Raw genomic sequence first — 24698 nt, 5'->3', positions numbered from 1 at the left:
AGTGTCGTGCCGTCCGCCGAGGGCCGTCCAGTGCCACCGCCGGGCACCGCGGAGGAGATCACCCAGCCGGTGGAGGGCCGAGCAGCAGTGTGTCTGGGAACCTGATTTTTAATTTTTTTTCCTCTCTCCCCTCTCTCGTCCCTGTCGCTCCTCCTTCCATCTCCTTTTCTCTCGCCCCGTCTGTCCTACCCCCAGGTTCCCGCAGGTCCCCGTGAGCGGTCCCCCCCGGAGGGAAGGGGGGGGGGGGGGGGGAGTAGAGCGCAGTCTCGAGGGTACCCCCCGGCCTGCGAGGGGCGATGGGGGTATGTGGCGAGTGGGGCGGGGCCGAGAGGCGTGGGAACGAGGAGTGAGGCCGGGTGTAGTGATTGGAGATGAGCTACACCTGCGCCCCACCGCCGGTATCGAGTCCCACGTAGGAGATGGAAGGATATAAAACTGGAGCGACTATAGTGAAGGACGAGAGAGGACCAGGCCTGGGACGTTATTTTATGTTTTGGTTTTTATTTGTGCGCGTCAGTCGCCGTGAGGGGCTGACGCGCCGTTTTGTATTTATTTTTGAATTAATAAAGTGTTTTGATTGTGCGCCGGTTCCCGCCTCCTTCTTCCCGATGAATAGGAAGTTTTTATCGTTACAATATATATATATATGTTAAGTAAATGCATGAATGACAATGATCATGTAAGAAGCAGCCGAAAAAAATGACTGGCTTGAATCGCTAGCGTGTGATTGAAGTGTGAGTCAACAGAAAGCCCACACTCTTTAAAGCTGTTAAGTAACAGACAGTCAGCGACAAGGATGCCTCCTCACATTCCAATTTCTCTCCCAAATATGAACTCATTAATCAAAGCAGCTGTCCAAGATGGATTTTAATTTTGCAGCGAACACACACCAGGCCCGGCTCCCCTTCGCTCAATGCAGGCAGATTACATTTCACTGTCCTCTTCCTGTTTCTCAGTCTCTCTCTTATGCTCCCTTGATCTCACTCCTTCCTCTGTGTCACCCCTCTCCTTCTCTTTCCTTTTCTTCCAATTTCTCTGCATTATTGTCTTTTGATATAAATGGTGCTTGGGTATATTATTACTTTTCTAAGCAAACGGATGTATAATATATATATATATATATATATATATATATATATATATATATATATATATATATATATATATATATATATATATTTTTTTTTTTTTTTTTTTGTCTGCTGAATGTTAAAACATGCACCACAGGAAACACTCTTCCAGTGCACATGAAGCACTTTAGCACTGGCACAACAATGTCCTGATAACCAATAATAACACCAGTCAGTTCTTAACAGGATTTATTTTATTCTATTGTTCTCAGTCTGGTCCCCCTCAAGGCAATGGCAGAAAACCTTTATATCTGTAACATATCTATATGTATCCATCTAAATGCAAATGTTCCACCCACACTGCATTAAGCGCTATGGGCACAAACTAGTCTTTTGAAGTTTTAAAAGACAAAAGAGTGCACAAGCAGATGGACGTGTAGGGGGTGAAAGTGCGAGCGTGACCAGGCCCATGGTTCTTTTTTTAATGTACAACAATTCTGGTGCTCATCTGTCTGATTGTCTGTCTGTCTCTTTCAATAGAATCTGGCTTCAGAGACGCAGTCTCAATTTGCTTTCCTCTCTGCAGGAAAAAGAAGAAATACGTTTCTGTTCATGTTTGCTAATGAAACCAAACTTATTCTCATGGTAATACATAATGATTCTCCTATTTCATCTCTTCAGTTTGTATTTGGAATGTGACAATAATAATTCAGATGTAAATTCCACAGCTGAAGCACTTAGAGAGACACTGTCATGATTTACCTGTTATGCTTCTCGGCATTGGTAAAAACGTACCAATCATGTTTGTGATAACAGGCTAAGAATTCATTTCTTTAGATGATTGAGATGATTATTGAGATGACAGAAGGGATTTCCATTTGAATGTCAGTTGCCAATCTTTTACTCATAGCTTTAAACCTTTATATTTTATAGTCCTGAGATGAGATTATTTTTAAAATAGGAACATTTGATTAACTCTACATCGGTGTAACTGCTATTTCTTTAACACAATCAGAAAATACATGCAAAATACACTTTCACATGTAAAGTTCTAGAAATTACCATAGACTAGCATTTTAAAGTTTGGGTTCGGTTAAAATTCTAAAGTGTTCACACATTTTTTAATGTTTTTGTTCCAAAATACATCAAAACAATAATTGTTTTTTTAATAACAATAAATTGTTTGGACAATATGTTGCTACGCAAATTTGTTATACATGAGCCAACACTACTGGTGGCCCTCTAAAGCAGTTGATTCATTGCATCTCATTATGCAAGTCCGGTATCACAGCAATCAGTGTAAATATTCATGCACATTCGGCTTTTACCAATACTAGTTGCATACTGAATATATAAACCAACATTGCTATGAAAAATGTAATTCCCTTGTGTTAATGTGCTAAAACACTTTCAACATTATCCCTGTAACTTAATTTATATTCTTCTACAGAGAGTACAAGTCTGCAACCCCAACCTACTCATCTCTTTCCCTCTCATTTCTTTCTAACTGCTTTTCATTATAGCCTTCTTTGTGTGTCTCTTCTCTGCTTAAGTTGGAAGTGTGTTTTCCATAATTGCTGTGGTGTGTGAATGTGGAATGTGGCATGCAACAATCATCCTGTGTCAAAGTGCAGGGTCAAGTGAAGATCAAGGCAGCTTGTTCCGTCAGTGTTTTAACATACTACAGCATGTTGTCTCTAACCTTTTATCAGCACACCTCTCCGTACGCCTTGGAAAATACACCCTACTGTGTGACTAAAGATTCCCCGCAAAAACTCAGCAGACAGCAAATACAGATTTAAATCAATAAACGGCTTCTCACCTGTCATTCTCATCCCAGGAAATGCAGGTTTGGTTTGTGGTACCCTGTGGAGAGAGTAGGAAGGTGAGAGGCAGAGAATGATGTCACCTTGTGATTTTGCCTTGCAAATATATATCAGTAATTCTTCAAATAGGGACACTATTGACTACCTGAAATCTTATAAAATATTATTTTTAAATACTCTTAAATTAAAAGTAACAAATAAAACAATTCAAAATAATAAACGAAATATATTATAATCTATTCTTTAAATTTAGAATGAATGCTTTTTAATAAAGCATTTTAAAATTGAAAAATGAATTCATTTTAATGTGTCAGAGGGACATATCCATAGGGCAAGCAGACTTACATTGTAAAGGTGTGAGAACTCAATCTCTAGTGGAGTTAAGAGGGAGCTGGGAGTGGGTTTGATTGTCACAGAGATCACCTTGGAGTTCAGCACTGTGCTATTTCTGTGAAAATACAGAGAGGGATGAGAGAAAACATGAGGAGAACTGCAAAAAAAAAAAAAAAAAAAAAAAAAAAAAAAAAAACAGAAGGGGGAACAGGTCATGGCCTTCAAAGAAGCTGCAATGTTCCCATGTGACACAGAGACTAGTACTTCCTGAGACACTTCACTTTGTGCTCTGGTATATGTGCATGTCATTTGCTTATTAAGTATATGCACATTCATCTATCCACACACACAGCAGTCTTTTTTTTTGCCACTTATTGTGTCATCAGATATCGGTTTCAAAATAATCATAGTCCGGGAAATGAGAGAAAAGATTCTTGTTATTATTTTTCGTCTTGCAGTTTGCAAAGTCCCTTTAACAGATCAGTTCAGCCAAAAATGAACATTTTGTTATCTTTTACTCACCATCATGTAATTCTAAAACTTTACAACTTACTTTCTTTAATAGATCATAAAAAATATTTTGAAAAATGTCTTAGGTGTTTTGTTTGTTCATATAAAGGAAGCTTTGAAGAGAGTTACCAACAACAATATATCTTCAAAATATCCTCTTTTGTGTTCTGCAGAAGAAGGAAAGAAGGAGAGTGACATGAAAATGAATAAATGATGATAGTAAATGATTTTCATTTTGGGGTAAACTTCTGCTTTAAAGGGATTTTGCACGAAGTTTTCTCCTAAAAAGGTATTAAAGATATCCAAAACATATCATACAAACAAACAAATATAAAATAAAATACACACTTTTCCTTGTAATAGTATAATTAGTTTACTTGGTGGCCATTTTGGTACAGAAACCTATGAAGACATGCATGTATAGCTTCTACCTGATTTCATGGGGTGGGTCCAAAAATGTTTGTCAAGATAAATAAAACATAAAATAGTATGACAAATGTCATACTTCAGCTAAAATAATGCTAAAACCTGAGGAAGAGAAACAACAGAAAGTCAAAAAGCACAAAGTCTCAAACAAATAAAAGTCTCACCTCTGTAGAGAGAGAATACTGCCCAAGTTTCTGTACAGTACAATGCCAGTCACAAATGCTGATGTATCATCTTCATCTCCATCTATAACACAAACACACACGCATATAAGAGATGTACAGTATCACATCAGTTTCTGTTAAATAAACAGTCATAAAGCAAAGGGATGGAGAAAAGTAATGCTATAAGAAGTCACAGAGATACAGACTTAACTGATGTGTAATCACACCCTTTATTTAGAGCCCTGTAATGTTACTACAGTATAAGTGAGGGGAAAGGGCAGCGGTCCAGCCTCTGACATAGTCACACTACATCACTGTCAGCAGAACCTCCTGAAACTATACACACACTAGCTATATCGCTCTAAATCATGCCAAAAATATGTGGCAGACTGGCATGCGGTGTAAGGGAGAGAAAGAGTGAAAGTCTGTAGGGGGGTGCCAGGCGGTGGGCAGAGGTCACAGCTCCAGGGCTGCAGCTGAGGTCCCATGGGCAAGAACACAGACTGATGGAGGGGGACCAGGGCTGAAGGTTTGACAGTTTCCAGCTCCCTCAGGGTAATCAGATTTCTGTTTGCCCACCCCTACTAATATGCCACAGCCATGATGATGTGAACAGATGAGACCCGCAATGGCATTTATAGACAACACAAGGTACTAGAGGAATGGACATTGTATAAGAATTTTTTTTTTATAAATTTTTTTGTTAAAGGGGGGGTGAAATGCTCGTTTTCACTCAATATCCTGTTAATCTTGAGTACCTATAGAGTAGTACTGCATCCTTCATAACTCCAAAAAGTCTTTAGTTTTTTTATATTCATAAGAGAAAGATAGTCTGTACTGATTTTTCCCGGAAAAACACGACCGGCTGGAGGCGTGACGTGAGGGCGGAGCTAAAGAATCACGAGCGCCAGTAAGCTTTTGCGTTGAGAGCGTTTGGAAGCTGTATAAGGACCCATATAAGGAAATTCCGCTCCATCTAACGTCACACAGAGCCATACTCGAAAAAAAACTTTCCGAAACTTGTGACAAACCGGAAGGAGTATTTTGGGAACAAAAATACTCCTTCAAACGTACAACTTAATTTTTGAAACTTTGTCCATGTTTAGCATGGGAATCCAACTCTTTAACAGTGTAAAAAACTCAGTATGCATGAAATAGCATTTCACCTCCTCTTTAATATTTCAGGTCCATACACTGTAAACAAAGCAAGTTAACAAAAACAATTTAAGTTTAACGATTTCATTTAAAATTTAATATAATAGAACCTAAGCCCAACAGATAAGAGTACCTAAAATCTGAATATATCAAGCTTAAAATTGATCAACAATGACTTTTTTACAGTGCACTGAAAAAATGGTGTAGGATTTATTTACAAAAAAAAAAAAAAAAAAATGTCCTCCTACATTTTCAGTAAAAAGTAAAATGTAAATGCACTTTTTTTGTTTCACTGACTAACAAAGAGCAGATCCTTTGCAAGAATGAAAGTGTTTCGTTCTCTAAGAATGTTTCATTGGATTCAGTCTGTCAAATTCCTCTCTCTCTCCTCTCATTCTAAAGCTTCTTTAATATAAAAGCTCATCTAGGTGTGTCCAAAGCTAGACAGCCTGTCAATCCAGCGCTCGTGGCCTGGCAACAGATCTCCCAATGGGGAAAGGAATTAAACCTAATTGCGCCTGATTGGCTCCTGGCGACTCCTGATTAAGTAGCAACTCTTCTATTAGCTTAGTCGCGGGGGTAGGAGCATCTTAAATGGCCTGTAACATCAGACATGGCAAGGTCTGAACAGCCTACAGCAATCTGCTTTCTAGCAAAGCAGATAAAATCCGTCAAACAAATAAAGATTTGTTATGAACAGTTTTCTACTGTTTTCCTTGAAAAAATTAAATAAAATAAAAACAGCAAAGAAGAGACATTAAATAACTCGGAGAGGAAAAAAGGTAATGGAATGAGAAGAATCCAGGCATAAGAATGGAATTTACTGTGTATTGTGGAAGGTCACATAATTTTGAAATAATAAATATAAAGTATAAAATCATCAAATTCTAACTGTGACATGAACATTAACTGTGACATGATTACTGCTTGTTCTACATGTTTCTGAGTAAATGAATGTCCATTTAATTTAGAAAAATGATGAAACAAAACTAAAATGTGTATAGTTGTGTGGGAATTTATGCTTCTTACCTGGTTTCCGAGTGACCAGGATGTTTTTAGCCACTCTGACTTTGTCCTCAGAGTTGCGAGCCCAGTCCACCATCCCCCTCCACCCCTTCATGGGGAAAGTGATATCTGCATTTCCTGCGACAGGCCGCTTGTGAATACTCAGTACTGGAGGGAGAATCCAGAGGGAACTGTAAGATCCATGGCAACACCAATATCCTGACTCACTGCACAACGATCCCATCTCAACTAGAGAAAGTGTCATGCTGTCAGACGACTCCCCCATTTAAACTCTTTAACTTTTTATTGATCATAAAATACAAAAAGTTAATTTACATATTAAATATTAATTTATTAAGTTAATTTACATAACTAAATATTAAGAAGCTAAACTTTTTTTTAACATTGATAATCAGAAATGCATACAAATCAGCATGTTAGGAATGATTTCTGAAAGGTCATGTGACACTGAAGACTGGAGTAATGATGCTAAAAATTCAGCGTCATCGTTACAGGAATAAATGACATTTTTAAATATATTAAATTCAAAAACATTTCTTTGAAATTGTTATATTTTACCATTTAACTGTTTTATCCACTAGGCCATTGCCCTGACATCACATCATCGCATCCAAATTTAGGTTGGAGCAAAGACATTAAATAATTAGATCAATGTGTGTGCATCTGCTAACTGTTACTAACACTATACAGTACCACTCAAGTTCTTGTGCAGTATTTCCATCTGATGAATGTGTGGTGTTACATATACATATACATCTGAACGGCTGAACTCATGGGCAGCTCAGTGATTCAGAGGTAAACAGAACCTCTCACACTCCCTTTTAAACTCTGCTAGCTGCGGCCCACAAAGTATGACCATGAAGGTTCATCTTCCTGCTGTTTTAATGAACATGGGTGCTGAGTAAACCATAGTCTTCTTTGTGCAGGAGACACGTGTGTGATTTAGAGTTTGATTCCAAAGCTATAGAAATGCCTAGAGCTATACATATTTGGAAATCTGTGTGAGCAGCATATCAGGGACATACTCATTCATAGCTCAGGGACTGTTCAATATTTTCAAAGAGATACTGTGTATTACGGCTTTCTAAAGAGTTAAAAAAAATGTTCAAGGTGTGAGTGAGTAATAGAGTTGGCGGTGATTTTAATTGGTTTGTTTCAGCACCATCAAAAGCCAAAAGTGTTTTTAATTAAACAATTAATCAAAAAGGAAAAATGTGTGTGTGTGTGTGTCTATGTATGTATATATATATATATATATATATACATAAATTACTAATTTATAAATTAATATATTTCTTTGGTGAATTTGTAGTGTTGTAACTAAAAGTGCAAACACAAAAAAAGACGACAATGACAGCCATTTAGAACTACATGAAAGGGTCATAGTTAATCACCCATGAAGATATAGTGACTGCCTTCACAAACATTCAACCATTTAAGAAGATGACCATCACCCTCTGACATTATTACAAGGGTATAAACCAAGTTAAAAGTCAGTGGAAACTGACCCAGATTGTCGGTGACCTCATAAGTATCCTGGAAGTCCTTCATGCGGAGACTGATGACGTCCACAAAGTCCTCCACTAGACGAAAAAGCTCTTTAACATTTGGCCCCAGCTGCCAGAAGAAAAGCAGGGCTTAATGTTAAAATATTTGTTAGTTCTTCTTTCAGTATATGATTCTGTAAATGCATTTAAATGTTATTGTTATTATAAATATATTTTTCGAACTATAATGGCTACTGCTGCTGCTGCGCAAGCTTAACGATATCCTTCCTTAAGAATGCAAACTGAAGCTTGCATTAAGACATAAATTGTAAACTAACTAATGATCTAACTAAACAGCAGGAGACAAACAGCTGAAAGAAAGATGCAGTGAAGAGAAGAGAATTGGCCAATTAATCACCTTTAAAACCAGCTGAAACTTGCATGATTACTTAATGAAAGAGAGTGAAAAGATGCCGACATTAAAAGAGGGAATGAGAAAATGATAAATGAGAGAGTGGAAGAATGAATGAGTGAAGGCTGACTCACCAGTTGTGCCTCCTCCCACCTCTCCCTGTTTTCCTCCATCAGTAAGTTACTCACAGACTGCACAAAATTCTGAGAACACAACCACACCAAAGAAACATTCAGGGTCATTCAGTGTCAAAACATTCTTTTACTTAGAACTAACGATTCACTAACCCTCATGTCTGCATTACTGGGGCTGTAGTAGGACCTCCTAAATATCTCTGTCATGTTTTTCAGTATGTCTATGATAGCCAGAAGGTCTCCGCTGTAGCTGGTTCCATCACTTGACGTTACCCTCAGCTTGGTCATGACTTCAGAGACCCCGTCTCCCACAAGCCCTCGCTGAGCCTTGGACAGGTGATCTCTGGTCTGGAGTAGGTAAAAAAACAACAACCTTAGCTATGCAGACACCAACTTGGTTTTAACTTAACTAGAGCTTAGATTGGAGATCACCTACCAGTGTTTGGATACTACGGTAGTCATTTGAGATGCATTTCATGTATGTTGGGTTCTCCCAGTATGCAATGCCCTCAACATCCAACGAACATCGCCGAAGTATTAGTCCTGCATCACAGAAATGGGTCATCGTTACCAGATTTTGAACAAGTATTTGTTAAAAACTGTATACTGCATTTTTTTTAAACCAGGCATTTTGAGCTGTCCATGGTCCTGAAAATGTCTCAAAATAGCTTTGAGGGTAATGAATGTTTAGGATAAGTGTTTGCATGAGTCATGTCTTACCTACAGCATTCGGAGGACAGCGGACAGCTGCAGTGTCCCCTGCAGGAGTTTTCTTCCACACTACGTTAGAGAAATTCTCCTCGTCACAAATTTCGTGCGGCTCTGCATAAAAGCAAAGAAGTAAAAACCACAAAAACCTGAACAATCTCACAAAATGAGATCAAAGAAACAAGTAAGGTACAGAATTACAGCATACTTCTTCTGAAACCTATAAATAGTAGAGATAGTGGTGGGCTATATGACCAAAATTAGTAATTGCGTTTCCGGTGATAACCGTGTATATAATTTTTTCTATTTTGCAGCAAATAAGGTTGTTACAATGACAACATTTTAGTTGCAATTTTAATATAAGTAAAAGGTTCTCAAGCTTATTGAACACAAGAAGCTGATATAGTAGGCTGCTGTTACTTTAAAACCTACTGTAATACACGGATCTAATGTTCTAACTTAAGCATTTTGACATAACTTTGTGTGTATTCAATCGTTTAAGCTAAATAAAGTGCAAAAAAATAACACACTGTGACAGGTGGCACAATAAGACGCGAAAGAGAGTTAAATACATTCACACTGTTCTGACAAATGGTTTTAATTAAAACATCTTTCATAAATAAAAAACATCTGTCAGATCTATCAAACTGAGACCTCTTTTGCATTTTGTGAAAGTGATATAGTGGTATGAAATCTCTCTAATGTTTATGTCAACACGTAAAAAAAAAACGCATGAAAAGGATAAACTTAGGTGGTGTGCAACACTAATGCAATAGAGATGGTAACTGAAAATGTATACCAGTTGTCAAATTTCAACCAGTTTAATGTAGCAGAGAATACTAGCAGAGAATGACTTTTGGCTACAACCATGTGATTGTCTCACCTGGACATCTCTTCTCATTGCAACGTCTAACTTCCTCTCTGTCCCCTGGGCATTGCTCCCCCCCAAAAAAGGGACCGTAACACACCCTCTGTCTTTGCTGGCTTCCTCCACCACATGTTTTGGTACAACCATCCCAAGAGCTCCAGAGTTGCCATTGGCCATCCACAGGACACTCTCGGAGGAAGCAGTCTCTTGTCTGACGCCACTCGCCCTGACACTCCAGGCCCCCATACGAGGGCCCGTTACACTCCCGAGTGCGCTGCATTGTTCCATTTGAACAGGACGAGGAACAGGTACTCCAGCTGGACCATTCATTCCACACGCCATCCACTACGAGTTAAATACAAAGTTATAAGAAGAAACCAAAGAATTTTCTAAATGTGAGGATAGAGGGTACAAAGCAACATTAGGATGACAAAATTAAGGAACTGAAAGTGGAGCATGATAAAAGATATTGAAAGATATTTTGCAGGGGAAAGAGAAAGGAACTCTGGGTTGTCAAACTCCAGTCCAATCCGCAGTGATTTAAAGCCTCTGTTAATCACCATCATTTGCTGTGAACTTCACAAAGGTTCCTTTCAATCTCCATCTCTACAGTGCCTCACATTAGGCTTTAATTGAGGTGCTTGATGAAAGTCATTAAATCTGTATGAGACAGTCTGTATCTGAAAACCCAAAGATCACCTGGGCATACAGCAATGTTGCAGAATTTGGTCTGTTTCTCTGGACCGTCACAGGGGTTTCCTCCGAACTGCGGCTGCTTGCAGGAGCGGGTACGGTCCCTGTACCCACGGCCACACGTTGAAGAACACAAGCTCCATGGAGTCCACTCATCCCACGACCCGTGTACTGTAATCAGAGCGGCTAGGGTATGATTTATAGAGAGAAAAACGCACCTCAACAACACACAAACACACACACGGACACACCAGGGGAAAACAAAAGAGCAGTTCACACTGACAGCGATCTGCAACAACTTTAATTCATTTATTTTAAACAGGAGTTGCCCATTTCCCGATGGCATAAGTGACAGTTTGGGATGAGATAAATTTTAGGAAAGTTTAATGAGAGATGAAGTAATGGGAAGGCTACCAATAGGAGTGAAGACATTGGAGCACATTGAGCAGTATGCATTGATCATTGTTCATCTTGTTCATTATATGATGTATTGTAGCAATTTTACGAACATTTTCCACTCCATTTTTAGCAGCAAGGAAACGTATTCCCTTTCCAAACACAAGAACATCTTATTTTTACCAGCAATATATCATATTTGTGATCAGATGTTCAGAAGCTATAGCCATTTACATAGCCCCCCCAATAATGTTATCACAGGAACGCCTAATAGAAAAGACTGTATGATACCTCAGATGGTTCACTCATATTGCTATGAACTGGAAAATCTGTAGGCTAATGCTCAATACAGCAGCTCTAGTAATGGAAGTAAATTCTTTGAAATAAGTGTTGTTAGTCATTTTGCACTGTAGATACTGTTAGACATTCCACTTCCTACATAAATGCACATGTCAAATATTTTTTATAATTTGAAAAAAGTTTCTCAAGCAGTTTTTGAGATTTTAGGTTTTCCCCATTCGATTAGATCTTGCATGCCAGAATGTGCATTGCAAACACGGCCGCCATGTGAACTGACTTGCATTCCAAGAGACTTTGCTACTAGCTACCAACTACAGTATACAGCAAAAACAGCTGTCAGTGTAAACAGAGAATTACAGGTAGTGAGCTAAAAGTGTGCAAATTTTTTTTCTTAATGTTAATGTCTTAAGTTCTTAATGTTAATTAAAATCATTGTTTTCTTCTGCCTAAAGTGATTAACACTTACTACAACATTGTGCTTGTCTAGACCAGGCACGTGCATATGGGGGGGGGGGGGGGGGGGGGGGGATGGGTTGCGTTGAGTGCTTGAGCACCTGCCCCTTTGCCCTTTGGTGCCCAAAGTGCCCTTTTGTCAAAGCAAAGTTTCCTCAAAAATTTTTTTGTCATAACGTTTCTTTTTGTGAATACCTGCTCATGCCCAATATAAATATTAGTAAAATTTTTAATAATAATTTAGCCGTCAATAAGATGACCAACAAGATGACCTTTGACCTGACGACGACGACCTCCTCATCCGACCAGGACGATTCGTCAGGCTGCACGCGCATTTTTTAAATTGTCAGAGGATATTTTCAACACCGCGGAAGCTGGTAAGTGGTGTTTCATACTCAGCGAAGTGATTTTGATATTTATTTACTATAAACTATTATTTTACAAGAACGACGTGATGTGAGAACATGCAGATATGTTGTTTATATTGCGGTGTGTAGCCTGTAGTGTAGAGGTAACGTTGTGCTGTTGTAGGGAGAAACGTCTCGCAGGCATCGAGGGCAGAGGCGTCATGCCCATTCAAAGATTTCTGAGCCAAGTTGATTTTAAATGCAGCTTCCAAACGACCAAAAAAAAAAAAAAACAAACAAAAAAAAAACAGCAGAATAATATTTTTTATATGTTTGATATAATCACACTGTTGTGATTAGATCGTTCAGTGCACAGCATCAGCTGCTAAATTCAAATCTGTGATCGCTGGCTGGCGCTGAGCCAGAGACGTTCGTCCAACGCTTCATGATAACCAATCAACGGTTCTGTTGCGCGAATACAATGGCCAATCGGAGATGTGCAGAAGAGTCATCATGAAACGCGGTGTTTTTGTTCACTTGCTCGCTGACTGAATTATTTAGCGAATTCTTTCTTCAGAGACAGAGAGAGAGAAAAAACTAAAAAAAATCCTGATGTGCATAATGTAATGTAAAGTGCTTCAGTGATGGTAATGGTAGTTTTTGACAGTGCCTGAACTCTGGCTAGACTGAATGAAAATGTTATTTGATAATGTAAATGTTCTTTACTCTCTGTAAAATGAAAGTGTTAAAATAAGTAACTTATAATATTGTTATTAAAATTTACATTAAATACAAATTCAGTCTTATTAAAAATATTTTATGGCATGATATGGCACTTAAGTTAAAAGTCGGTGTTTTATGTGTAGTTAATAGATTACACTACCTTTCCATTTATTGATCAAATAACAATCTATAAAGGTACAAAACGCGTTTACTTACACGTTTGAGAATCGAGATATTTCCTGATATATTAAGCATGTTTGGAATTGTTTTGAATAAAAAGGAAAAATAAATAAAACATAAGCCTATATAAGTTATACAGTGCTTTCTTAGCATGACTCAGTTGTTTGTTGTTTTGTATCAATATTTAAGGTGGACTTGATTAGGTGCAAGAATAGTAGTGATGGTTAAAATAATAGATTGATGATGAAATAGTAGATTGTGCCTTGTTCCTAGATGGACAGAGACTGGAAAGTAATAGATCAGATGAGGAGATGGAGATAGAGGAAGAAAAAGAGGCAAATGTAGACGCACAAGTGATAGAAAGAGCAGGTAAGCAAGCCAGGAGACAGAGGCTGGTGAGAAAGAGGAAAATGTAGAGTGTTTTCTGTAGTTTTTACTATAACAGCTGTCCTTAATTATTCTGTAGAACAGAGAAGAAAAAGCCATCAGGCTGGGACAATTTAAGACATTTCAGTTTCTCATCCCAGAGCTATTATTAGGTGGATTTTTTTTTCCTTTTTTTCCTTTTAAACTTAAAATTGTCTCTTCTTATCTTTTTCTTTTTCAAAACTGCATCACAGCATTTGCTGGTGTATCAGTACATAATCATCCATATCAATACGCAAATCGGCAAGGAATGCATCACAATATATTGCTGTATTGCTATTTTGAACCGCGCTATTTAAAGCCTTGTTCCATGTGCCCCTTTTATACTTTGAGCACCTGCCCCTCCTAAGGTCTCTGCACGGCCCTGGTCTAGACACATATTTTATTTTATTTTTTTGAATAACACTTTTGTCTGGCCCCCTGAGATGCTGCTCATAAACCCATTAACATCTTACCACGGCTCTCCAGCATTCAGGGTTGAGACTCTCCCCTCAACTTGAGAGGGGAACAGCCGTACATGGAAGCCCAGGAAGAGTTAGCCTAACATGGGCAGTGACTGGAGGGTGAGTGGGCAAAGCTAATGGACCTGAGTGGAGGTGGGATGGGTGATGGGAAGTGGATAAGGAAGAAGGCGGGGGTGAGGAGAGGCCTGTGGTGGGCTGTGCTTACCTGGACACACAATAGTGTTATTGCAGGGTCTCTGTTCACGCAGCGGCCCACTGCACTGCGTGCTGTACGGCACGGAGACACATAAGCGTGTGCGACTCTGCCAGCCCTCACCGCACGTGGTCGAACACGCACTCCACGCAGACCACTCCCCACCCGACGGAGGATCCACTGAGAGGTATGGGAGGAAGTGGAAGGGGGATGGGATGGGGTAGGGAGCAGAGGAAAGGGTAGGAAAAGGGTCAAAACTAATTAGCATGCGGGATTAGCCACTTTATTTAACAGGGGAAGTTTAAATAATTTCTTCACTGAATCCATATCCTCAGCATTTACCCATAATAGAAGTTCATGCTTTCAGTTTTGGGATATGTAAGTCAGCCCTCTATACAATGATTTCACAAGGCTGCCCAATAGATCAGACTTTATTATCTGATCAATTGGGAAAGCCAAGGAATCATGTTAGAATCCTAAAGCTATGGGAACATATTAAATGTCCAATAGGGAGCACTTGGTTGTCTTGACAGTCTAATAGATAATATAGGATATCATGCTGTCCAATGGAAAGAGTTAGGCTATCATAACCACCAGGTGGAACGAAATGGAGAATTAAGAATGTCCAATAGAACAATACTGAATGTCAAAATAAAAAGTGATAAGGAGGGAATGATTTAACCTTAATCTGACAACATTAGGTATAATAAACATTTTAGTTTCCATACTAAAACCCTGCATAAACATACTTAATAATACTTATACATTAGTTTATTTAATCAGTTTTTTTGTGTGCACCATTTTGTTTTGAAATCTGCTTAAAATTGTCTTTTGTCCAAAAGTAAAATACAAATTGTGAAAGTCATGCACAGCATTTTTTGTTTGTTTTTAGAATATACTTTCTGATTCACAGATGTACAGTTTAAATATGAAGCCCCAGCCTCTATTTATGGATTTACTGTGTTGAAGCACATTGGAATAAAATAGAATAGAATAGTATTTATTTTGAAATGATAGGCTCATATCGGTTTAACTGTAAAAATGAAAGACATTCATGCAGTATACTCACAAAGAAAAGACAAAATACTAGGGATTACATATTACTTCAATATGTATTTTGTATTGAAGCATGCAAATCATACATCACCACCCCCAAGCAAGGTGTGTCTTGTTCTTGTCTGTTTCATTATAAGGGGTTACGACCCTTTCAACATGCTTTTAACTTCTTTGTTAGCAATGGTGTCCATGATTTGTGGATATCTCGATGTTCCTCCATGAACCATGCCATAGTACACATGACAAAGACAAACAAAACAGAAATCACACTGACAGGAGCATAAAAAAACAAGGCCATAGCCACATACGCATTCAGTCTACTCCCCTGTATGTGGACTAGTGAGTGAAATGGTTGCTAGTGTATATATGTGTGTGTAACCCCAAGCTGCAGAGGAGGCTGATGCCACCTGTCTTCTTACCTGTTTGGGATGACTGCTGTCCACTGCGGGTCTTATCAGAGTCCTCTCGTTTACGGCTGTCCACCGAGCGCAGGGATTGGCTACGAGTGCCAAGTCGGCCTCTGCCTGCAGGATGGGGTGGGGTTAGCAACTACAGTCGAATCCTGATCGGGCCGTTCTGTGCAACCTGAACATCTAAACCCTGCAGGGCAAGATTTGAATAACCCTGATCTAGACCAGCATCAGCCATGCTTGGGATTTTGTGTGAAGTTACATAGCTGAGAAGAAGTGAACCTGTATTTGGTTTGGTACCCTCCAAGCGAACGCACAACTCTGTGAGAGTTTAAACACTTCTGGGTTTGCGTGACCTCAAAACGTGAGGAAGTGTGCAGAAAGAGGGCAAGATGGAATGAACAGTGGATTGTGGATGAAAAAAATAAGCAGACCATGCGGAACAGAGACACAGACAATCAAGGTGAAGACATCTGCAGCCGATGGTCTTGACCATGGAGTGGGTTATTTGCTCATGGCCTCCATCCAAACTGAGAGGAGATCTACTCACTACAGTCACATTCAAACTGATTTGGTCAGTGACACCCTTACCAAGCATGGCCTCTTGCATTCCTTTGTATTTCACTGGACTTAAACCCTTGCCTTTAGAGGAATACTGCCTGTAGCCTATGGGTCCAATGAAAAGCACACAAAAATGCTCATTCTATCATCAGTCTATCAGTATCATTATTATCATTGTGTCACACAAGAAGCAGAACATATTTTTTATAGTGAAATGTGAAAAATGTAAAAGAATACACTGTCCGACAGTGATAGAGAGAGAAAGCTAGAGAAGAAGTGGGTGTGCAAATGGTCACGTGCAAATGTACATGAGCCTAGAACACAACTTACCGATGCATGGCTGAGGGTTGCAGGGGCGGCCTTCATCCAGAACACCCTCGCACATGTAAGCCTCCTCAGGTGGTGACTGACAGGTGCGTGTACGCGTCTGGACTCCGCCTCCACATTCACTGCTGCACTCCGCCCAGTTGCCCCACCCACTCCAGCCACCTGTATTAAACCAACACATAGACACATGCACAGTCCGTGTGAGTGTAATTCCCAAGAAAAAGCCATTTATTTATAAATTTTCATGGCACAAATTAAATTTCCATCCCTACTAAGCAATAATGTTCTGATTTCGTAATCCATTATGATGGCACTAAAATGTAGAAATGGACCCATAAATATCAATAGGATATGAGTCCCTGTGTTCTGCTCCCTCATGAATGTTTAATAGCAGACATTGCTGCCTGTCTGATCCCGGAGGCCCCGACAAATATGTTTTAATCTGCATGAATAGAACATGAAGCTGGCCCACGTCCAGCTGCAGACATTTTTAATTACTCACAAATCAATTGTACGGGGGGAGGGTATGTAATTCTACACTCAGTGCCGCTCTACCCAGAAAGTGAGAACTGAAATGAAAGTGAGAAAGTATCAGAGACTGCTTATATTTAAAATGTCCATCAGAAGATTTTTAGCATAAATTACATTGGGAGGGTCCATACAGACAATAAAGATAAAGATAAAGTCAATGTAATGGGGTAAATGGTAGCTACATGTGAAAGATAATAAAAGTGAAAATTAGCACAAACCAGTAATAAATAAATAAATAAATAAATAAATAAATAAATAAATAAATAAATAAATATATTTAAAAGAAGAACCAAGTCATGGTTCATCTAAGTGAAAGATATAACACCATGTCAGAAAAAAAAAAATACAACAACTGAATATAAGAATATAAGTTATAAGTTGCTATACAGCTGGATAAAAATAAAATTGTCTTCATATCAGGTTGCAAAACAATAAAATGTGATTATTTTGGGTGTGATTCATTTCTATACTCACTAGTTTATCAGCATATTTTTTTAAACACAATTACAATTACCATGGACTTTAGGATTATGAATATCAAGTTTATACTATTTTAAACTAATTATAATAAAATATTATTCAAAACTATGTAATAATTTATGGCCTTTGTAGAATTCATTAATAGAATATTCACTGAATTTATAAACTGAAAAAAAGTGTAGGATGTACTTTGAAATAGTTCACTTAGAAATTGCTAGTAAATGTCACAAATAGTTACATAGAAATATCAAGTTTGAATTACACATTGAATTAAACATGCCATTTTGAAGAATAAGGACCAAATTAAATTTCCTAAAAAAGTTCTTTAAACTATTTTTATTTTATATCTTTATACATTTGTTTGTTTTTTTGTTTAGTTTTTTTGTCTTTGCAGCTTTGAATACAAATCTGCCGGCAAGCAAGTGCTTAAAAGCAGAATCAATATCTATTTGTTTGAGCAGGATGAGTGATTAATGGCAAATTGTTCACTTGGTGCTGAGATTGGCTTTGCCGCATGTTGTGTGAGACACATTCACCTGATAAAACAAACCGGATTCTAATCTTCAATGCCTCGGCCTTGAATATACAATCAAATGTCCTCCTTGCACAGTAAGTGACAATCGCATGCACAATGAACCGTGACGGCTCTCCACGCGCTGCCCCAATTAATCCCATCCACCAATCACGTTTCAAATCAGATGGGTTCATCAACCAATCGCACATGGCATAAATGTTCCAGGAGGGACTGTAAGTGGTAAAAATCAGTCTTAAGTGACTCCAGCCTTATTTAAAACAAATGCGATAAGGAAAAGTGAAAATGACTGAAATATAAGAATATTCGTAAGGAAAACAATCTTTAGAAAAGCGAAGAAGAAGAAAAAATAATAATAAAAAAGTCATTTTGGAGATAAGATTTTCTTTCTGTGAGAAGCTATTGGAGAGTATGGCCTTTTTTTTTTGGCTCAATAATCATGGGATGAAGGAGAAAAATGGGGACATAATAATATAGTGTTTTCTTTCTCTGTCCCCAAGGACATTTTTTCATGCTTTCGATTATTTAGTGTGCTTCTCTTGTTCGGTGATAGCTTCCTTACATAGAAACTCTTTGAGAAGAGAACGCTGCATTATCTTTAAACTCTCATATTCGTCCTTTGCTCGGATGTTTCTTTCTATTCGTCAGCCCTTCTTCTATCATTCTGTGTTTTGGGCCGTTTTTCAGATTGCAGCTGCAGCACGCACATGCTTTTCAAAGGATGAGTGTGTGGATATACATCATTCTGCCCATTAGTAAATATCGTCTTGGCTTACGAGAGCCTCAAAGTGACCTTCACTTTCTCTCGAAGTTGAGCAGAAAGTCTAATAAGGGTAATCTGAATTCATCAATACAAGATCTAACCATAATCTCACCCGCCACTGCCCATTGCGTATCTGCTACGAAACCAAGGCCAGTCGGTACATCTAAATTACAGCCTGCATTCGACTTCATGCTTTGTTTTCTGGTTGCTTATGTGCATTAAAACACAGCGTGGGTCAGTGAAGGAATGCGAAACATGGGAAGTGCTGACACCCAGAGGATGCTACTAGTCATTGGCTTCCATGTCAGCAACAAATGAGTGTGGAAGTAAAAAACAACAACAACTAATAAACAAAAACAAAAACAAAGGTTCTTTAAAACGTCTTTTCTTATTAATGTAGGAATTAAATGAATTTCTGGAAAATTAAATGAGCTATCCATCTCACAGTTTTTTTCTGTCTCTATCTGTCCCTCTGATGGCTAAACTCACAGGTTTAATCCACTGTTGTGTGCATTTCTGCTGTCAGTATCCTGCTTAGAATAAATATTTGAACAGCTGTGTTTACACATCTGATTGATTAACCTCACTCCAGGGGCAGGAAACACAACTTAGGTTTGCACCCTTGCCACGTCGCATAATCTTTCCTGTCTTGCACCGCAGTACTCAAAAAGACCCACACAAACCAACTCTGTTAAAAGACCATACATTTCCTAACCATGAATTTTAACAATACAAAATAAAGGCAGCAAGTGAGGCAAAAACAAAACAAAACAAACAAAAAAAAAAAAACCTGAAATGACAAGACACTTAATTTACGGATAATGTGATTTTCTTTAATGAATTCTATGATATAGGGTCCAGGATTATTTATCCATTATACAATGTAATTTTTTTTTATAATTATATATGTATACATGTATATATGCAATTATTCATTAAACACTCAATGAACCAATGAGAGTGTGATATCAATAATAATAATAATAATAATAATAATAATAATAATAATAATAATAATAAATCATTTAATGGACTTTTCAGTCATCTTACAATAACATAGTCTGTTATCATCCCAGCAAATTTGAAAGGGTGTTTGCACTTCATTTATTTAAATGATAAAAACTGGTTTAATTGTTTTAAATACAGTGAAATAATGTTTTGTCCCCAATACACTTACATTTATAGCTAAAGCATTTATCATTACATTAGAATAATCATGTTTATGAAAAATCTTTTTTTTTTTTTGTTATCCAACAATATTCTGAATACAATGTGGTGTCTAGATAAAAAAGTATGCAGGGATTGGACCATTTTTTTTTCCAAACGATAAGACACAAATACCAAATAATATTCAAATGCTGCAGCAAAAAGTCAGTCTAATTGATTTCTTAAAACTGACAACTATTCATTGACAAAAATGTAGGCGGAAGTTGGTGACGCTACTTTTCAGAGCCAGATGTGATTATATATCTATTAATCTCAATGAAAATACAATTATTTATGTTTTAATTTGTAATAATAAACACATACAGTACTACACATAATTTTTTACTAATTTCACAAAAACAGCACCTCTGTATCATCAGAAGGCTCTTAGTGTATTTGGGAACTGACACAAAACAAGTATAACATTAAACAGTTTGTACTCTTGCTTCTTCTTTGGTGAAATTTGTCCCATTTTCTCTCTTTGGCCATTTGAAGATCACTGGGCCTGGTTCTTTTTCTCTCTCATTGGTTCATCCTGGTGATTGCAATTCCTGTTTAGTGCTGATCACTACTTCTGGTTTGTCTTTCAATAGTCACACAATGACAAAACCAGTGACATCTCATCAGCGGAGTGCATACGTTACAGGATTACAGCCAGAGTCTACACTGTGTACTGATGAGCAAGCAGATAAACAGATCAAAACTACGACAGAGATATGAATAAGGGTTTGGTCGAATGTTCTTTTGTTGCAGGTGCGGGTCAGAGAAGTCGACATTTCAATTCTGAAGATGGATGCCTCTCCTCGACAGGAACAAAAGGGGAAAAATCTAGCTCGAATCAAAAACACCTTCACTAAAAGGATCAGATGGGCCTCCCACTTTTCACAGGCTCACAGATGAGTGGAAAAATAACAGGCTTTTTTTATTTTCCTCTTGCACATCAATCTTCAGCATAGAAACATCTGCACATAAGACTGAAAGGACGTGGGGGCACATGTGAAAACACACACAAACATACACCTGAACACACAATCTCGCCCTGACTTTCAGGCACTTTCAGGTCTTGGATCAGTGACCACCAAAATGGATGATCACACTGAGGCAGAACTACCCTGAATGGCATCAAACTATCCAAATCTCAATTACAAAGACAATTACAGAGAAATAAGTTAATTTTTAAATGCTAAGAAGCAAGAAAGCACCCAGTCTAATAATAAATAAGCTGTATATGAAATTGTAATTTTGGTAAATTTTATTGCATATATTTACTATATATTGAGGTTGGTTAAAAGACAAATAATGAATAATAGCATAAACATTCCACCAGTCAACTGTGAGATATTGTTTGACTTAAAAATGCTATTTATGAATGATTTACTTTGTGAATTTCAGTGGGTATATTTAGTAAACAAGCCTTGTCATTGTAGCAAGATCATTTAATTGAATTCTCCAAACTGACAACTGTCTACTGATAAAAATGCATGCAGACAATGATAGTATTCAAAGCCAGATGTTATGAGATGTTATGCAATGGAATGTAAAGTCTACTATTTCATCTCAACTTAAACACAATATATGTCATTATAGTATATGGGATTTAAGGTGGCAATCTAAAATCATAAAATTCTTTTGACAAAATGAATATGAATACCACTACTCTGAAAGACAAAACTAAATCAGAGATGTCTACTTTGTAATTGCCTAATGTAATGTGCCTTTGGTTGATGAATGCCTCTTTTCTATTTTTGACATGAGGCATAGCTTCTGACTATAAAATAAAACAATTTTATAAATATCATAAATGGCTTGCTATGAATTTAATTTGTTAGATATTGAACTTTTGACCATAGCAATAAAACAAGCTACCGTAATTTCTAGCCTATGGCTTAAAAGCTGAAATAATCTTTTATTTTTCTTTACACATATTTATGTATATAAAATGTTTTTCAGTTTTATAAAATTGTTCATTTTTATTTCATTTATATATTCAATTATATAATTTGAATAATATAAACTGATGAACACCTGAAGCTACTTCCGAATGCTCAACTTGTGGAATATCAGAGACTGAATGTCTAGTTAACAAGCCTTTTTTTTTCTTTTTCTTTTTTTTTACTGCAGCATTTACATTTTCATATGTTAGACAGATTTAAGAAGAAGGGAGAAAGAGTAAGACAGAAGAAGAGAATATTAATTAGCCTTCATATGGTTATTAATCTTGGTTAAAACAGTCCTCAGATTGGGAATTGACAGTGTTCATTCTGAGATTATCACTCTGATCTAATGTTCCTATGGAAACCAATTTGGTGGCACATGTATGTTGCAGAGCCTTAGGTGCATTAGACAGTCATGCCCATCTGTGGTGCCTCTCAAAAGCATGAGGCTTTATCAGACAAATAACCTCTAATCCCCCTAATCAAACCATTCATCGGTCCCCTCTCAATCTCTTCTGCTTGCTTTCACTGGGTCAATCTCAGCATGTTAGAAGAGATTTTCTATCTTTTATAGATTCTATTTTGTATGGACTGTGAGTTAGATGTGACTCTAGAGATGTGATAGGGGGTAATCATGGTCGGGGAGCTCTTTACAGCACTGTTGTGTTTCGCTCTCCATCACAGACACACATATACACCCACTCACAAACAAAACAGGTCTTTCTGCAGGAGCATGTGTTCACTAATAAGCAGTTCCCTAAGATTTTTAAAGCTTACCCAGGTCCAGACACCAATCTGAGATGTGTGTATGTTTGTGTCAGCATTTTGATATCACAGTTTAGATCCAAGATAATTCTTGTTCTTAATATATTAGGAAGATAGTCCACTCAAAAAATAAAATTATAATGCTGGCAAATGACCATGGCATAAATAATTAACGGCTAGCTGTGCATTAAATGATTTGAATATACCTCTTTGAGGCAACCACCCTCTGCTGCATGTTGGGCATTTAAATTGTTTAATGCACACTCAGCTAGCTGTTGATTGTCCCCTCCACATTTGACCAGAATGATAAAAATGGTTTATTTCCATAGTTACAACTAGGGATGTGCGGTATACCGGTACTGTAAACATACCGTTAAACATACTGTAAACATGGCAGTGCTTCCCAAATTGTTGCAAAACCAGTAAACCTGAAGAACTCTATTAACGCACCTGAAACTAATAAATACAGAGAACAGTAGAACTGAAATATGGCATTACTTTGCATACAAAGTATGATAAAGGTGAACGAACTGACCACAGGATTCAACACACCAAATCTTGCTAAGCATTTGTCGCGTGCTCATCCTAATCTTTTCCGAGAATTAAGCGATCAACAGGTAAGTGCATCATTCATAAATTCAGGCTTAGTTTTACCTTTTATTCACAACTGATCCACGCACGTACATAAGATATGACGCAGTAGAAACGAAAGCTCAAACATGTGCGATAGAACCAGTGACATTTTGGTCACATATTTGCACTTGCATTTCAAACAGTCAAATATTCATTTCATTTAATATATGAAACGAGTTAATTCAAATGAACAGTTTTGCTATATTAACATATGCTAAGCTAAGCTAAAAGTGCTACCACCAGACCTGGAGATTGGATGAATGGATTAAAAATGGTAAAACTCAGATGTTTAACTCTAGAGTTGGAAAATTAGCATATTAAACAAAAAAGTGGAGTATTGATTCAAATGAAAAAGTTTTGCTATATTAATTTAATTATCAATAATATGTTTTTCCCACATTGTCGACCGCTAACATGAAGCAGGTGAGTGAGAGAGAGAGAGAGAGATTTACATTTACCTGAGTCTGAAATCTAAAGGAGAGAGAAATAATAATGTGATTTTGAATATTACTTTGACAGTTAGAATTTAGTATTGATACCATGGTATTACTTTCTGGTATCATACCGAAGCCAATACTTGTTAGATGTAGCATACTTGCATTGCATTGCATGAAGCACCTCTCTGGGGAATTCTACAGATTTAGCAATGTGTGGTATCATTGTGAATAGTGATGGTAAAACTTAAACAGCTGAAGTAAAGTAAACAAAAGAACACTGATATTCTCTTGAACAACAATATAACACCCTCTCGGAACAAACACCACCAAAAATCTCTGATTGAAAGTGTGCATGAAATACTGATGAACCCCTACAGCAAGGCAGATGTTTGACAAATTCCCCCCAGCCCCATCCCTTGTGTGTTTATGATGGACTAGTACAGTCTCACAGCTAACATACGTTCTGAAAACACATATACACACCCTAATGCACACCCAACCTGGGGCATTTTTTATTATTAAGCATAGACGCAGTAAAACTGCTTAATTAAAACATGAATATTTTATGAGGTCTGGAGAGCTGTGGAGGGGCCATGAGCTAGCACTTGCAAAAGTAGGAGAACGAGAGCGAGAGAGAGGAAAAGATACAGATCCATCCGTCTAGCAGAGATAAGTACTGTGCTTATCCTTCTCAAAGCAGTGGGAGCGGTTTTATAAGCTGTACGCTAAAAACGTGTATGCCCCTGGTGGTTAAACATGTTCATAACAC

General features: G+C 37.6%; 1 protein-coding gene across 3 annotated transcripts in view; it reads right to left on the bottom strand.

Moving 5' to 3' along the window:
• The window catches only part of LOC128030474 (adhesion G protein-coupled receptor B1-like), a 109645-nt gene that overhangs the window by 29053 nt on the left and 55894 nt on the right, over positions 1-24698 (bottom strand). For 2 of the 3 annotated variants that reach the window (XM_052618141.1, XM_052618142.1), the window contains exons 3-17: positions 16652-16810; positions 16352-16426; positions 15770-15874; positions 14307-14474; positions 10819-10998; positions 10135-10464; positions 9264-9365; positions 8980-9086; positions 8697-8891; positions 8544-8612; positions 8019-8127; positions 6514-6657; positions 4330-4411; positions 3242-3344; positions 2893-2936 (exon numbers count right to left, since the gene is read on the bottom strand). In XM_052618141.1, coding sequence (XP_052474101.1) covers positions 2893-2936; positions 3242-3344; positions 4330-4411; positions 6514-6657; positions 8019-8127; positions 8544-8612; positions 8697-8891; positions 8980-9086; positions 9264-9365; positions 10135-10464; positions 10819-10998; positions 14307-14474; positions 15770-15874; positions 16352-16426; positions 16652-16810 — 1972 coding nt within the window. The remainder of the gene's footprint in view (positions 1-2892; positions 2937-3241; positions 3345-4329; positions 4412-6513; positions 6658-8018; positions 8128-8543; positions 8613-8696; positions 8892-8979; positions 9087-9263; positions 9366-10134; positions 10465-10818; positions 10999-14306; positions 14475-15769; positions 15875-16351; positions 16427-16651; positions 16811-24698) is intronic. The other variant, XM_052618143.1, reaches the window with a different exon arrangement.

This window comes from Carassius gibelio, chromosome A16 (genome assembly GCF_023724105.1).
Source record: "Carassius gibelio isolate Cgi1373 ecotype wild population from Czech Republic chromosome A16, carGib1.2-hapl.c, whole genome shotgun sequence".
NCBI classification, from domain to species: domain Eukaryota; kingdom Metazoa; phylum Chordata; class Actinopteri; order Cypriniformes; family Cyprinidae; genus Carassius; species Carassius gibelio.
This window is presented reverse-complemented; position numbering and strand designations above follow the sequence as displayed.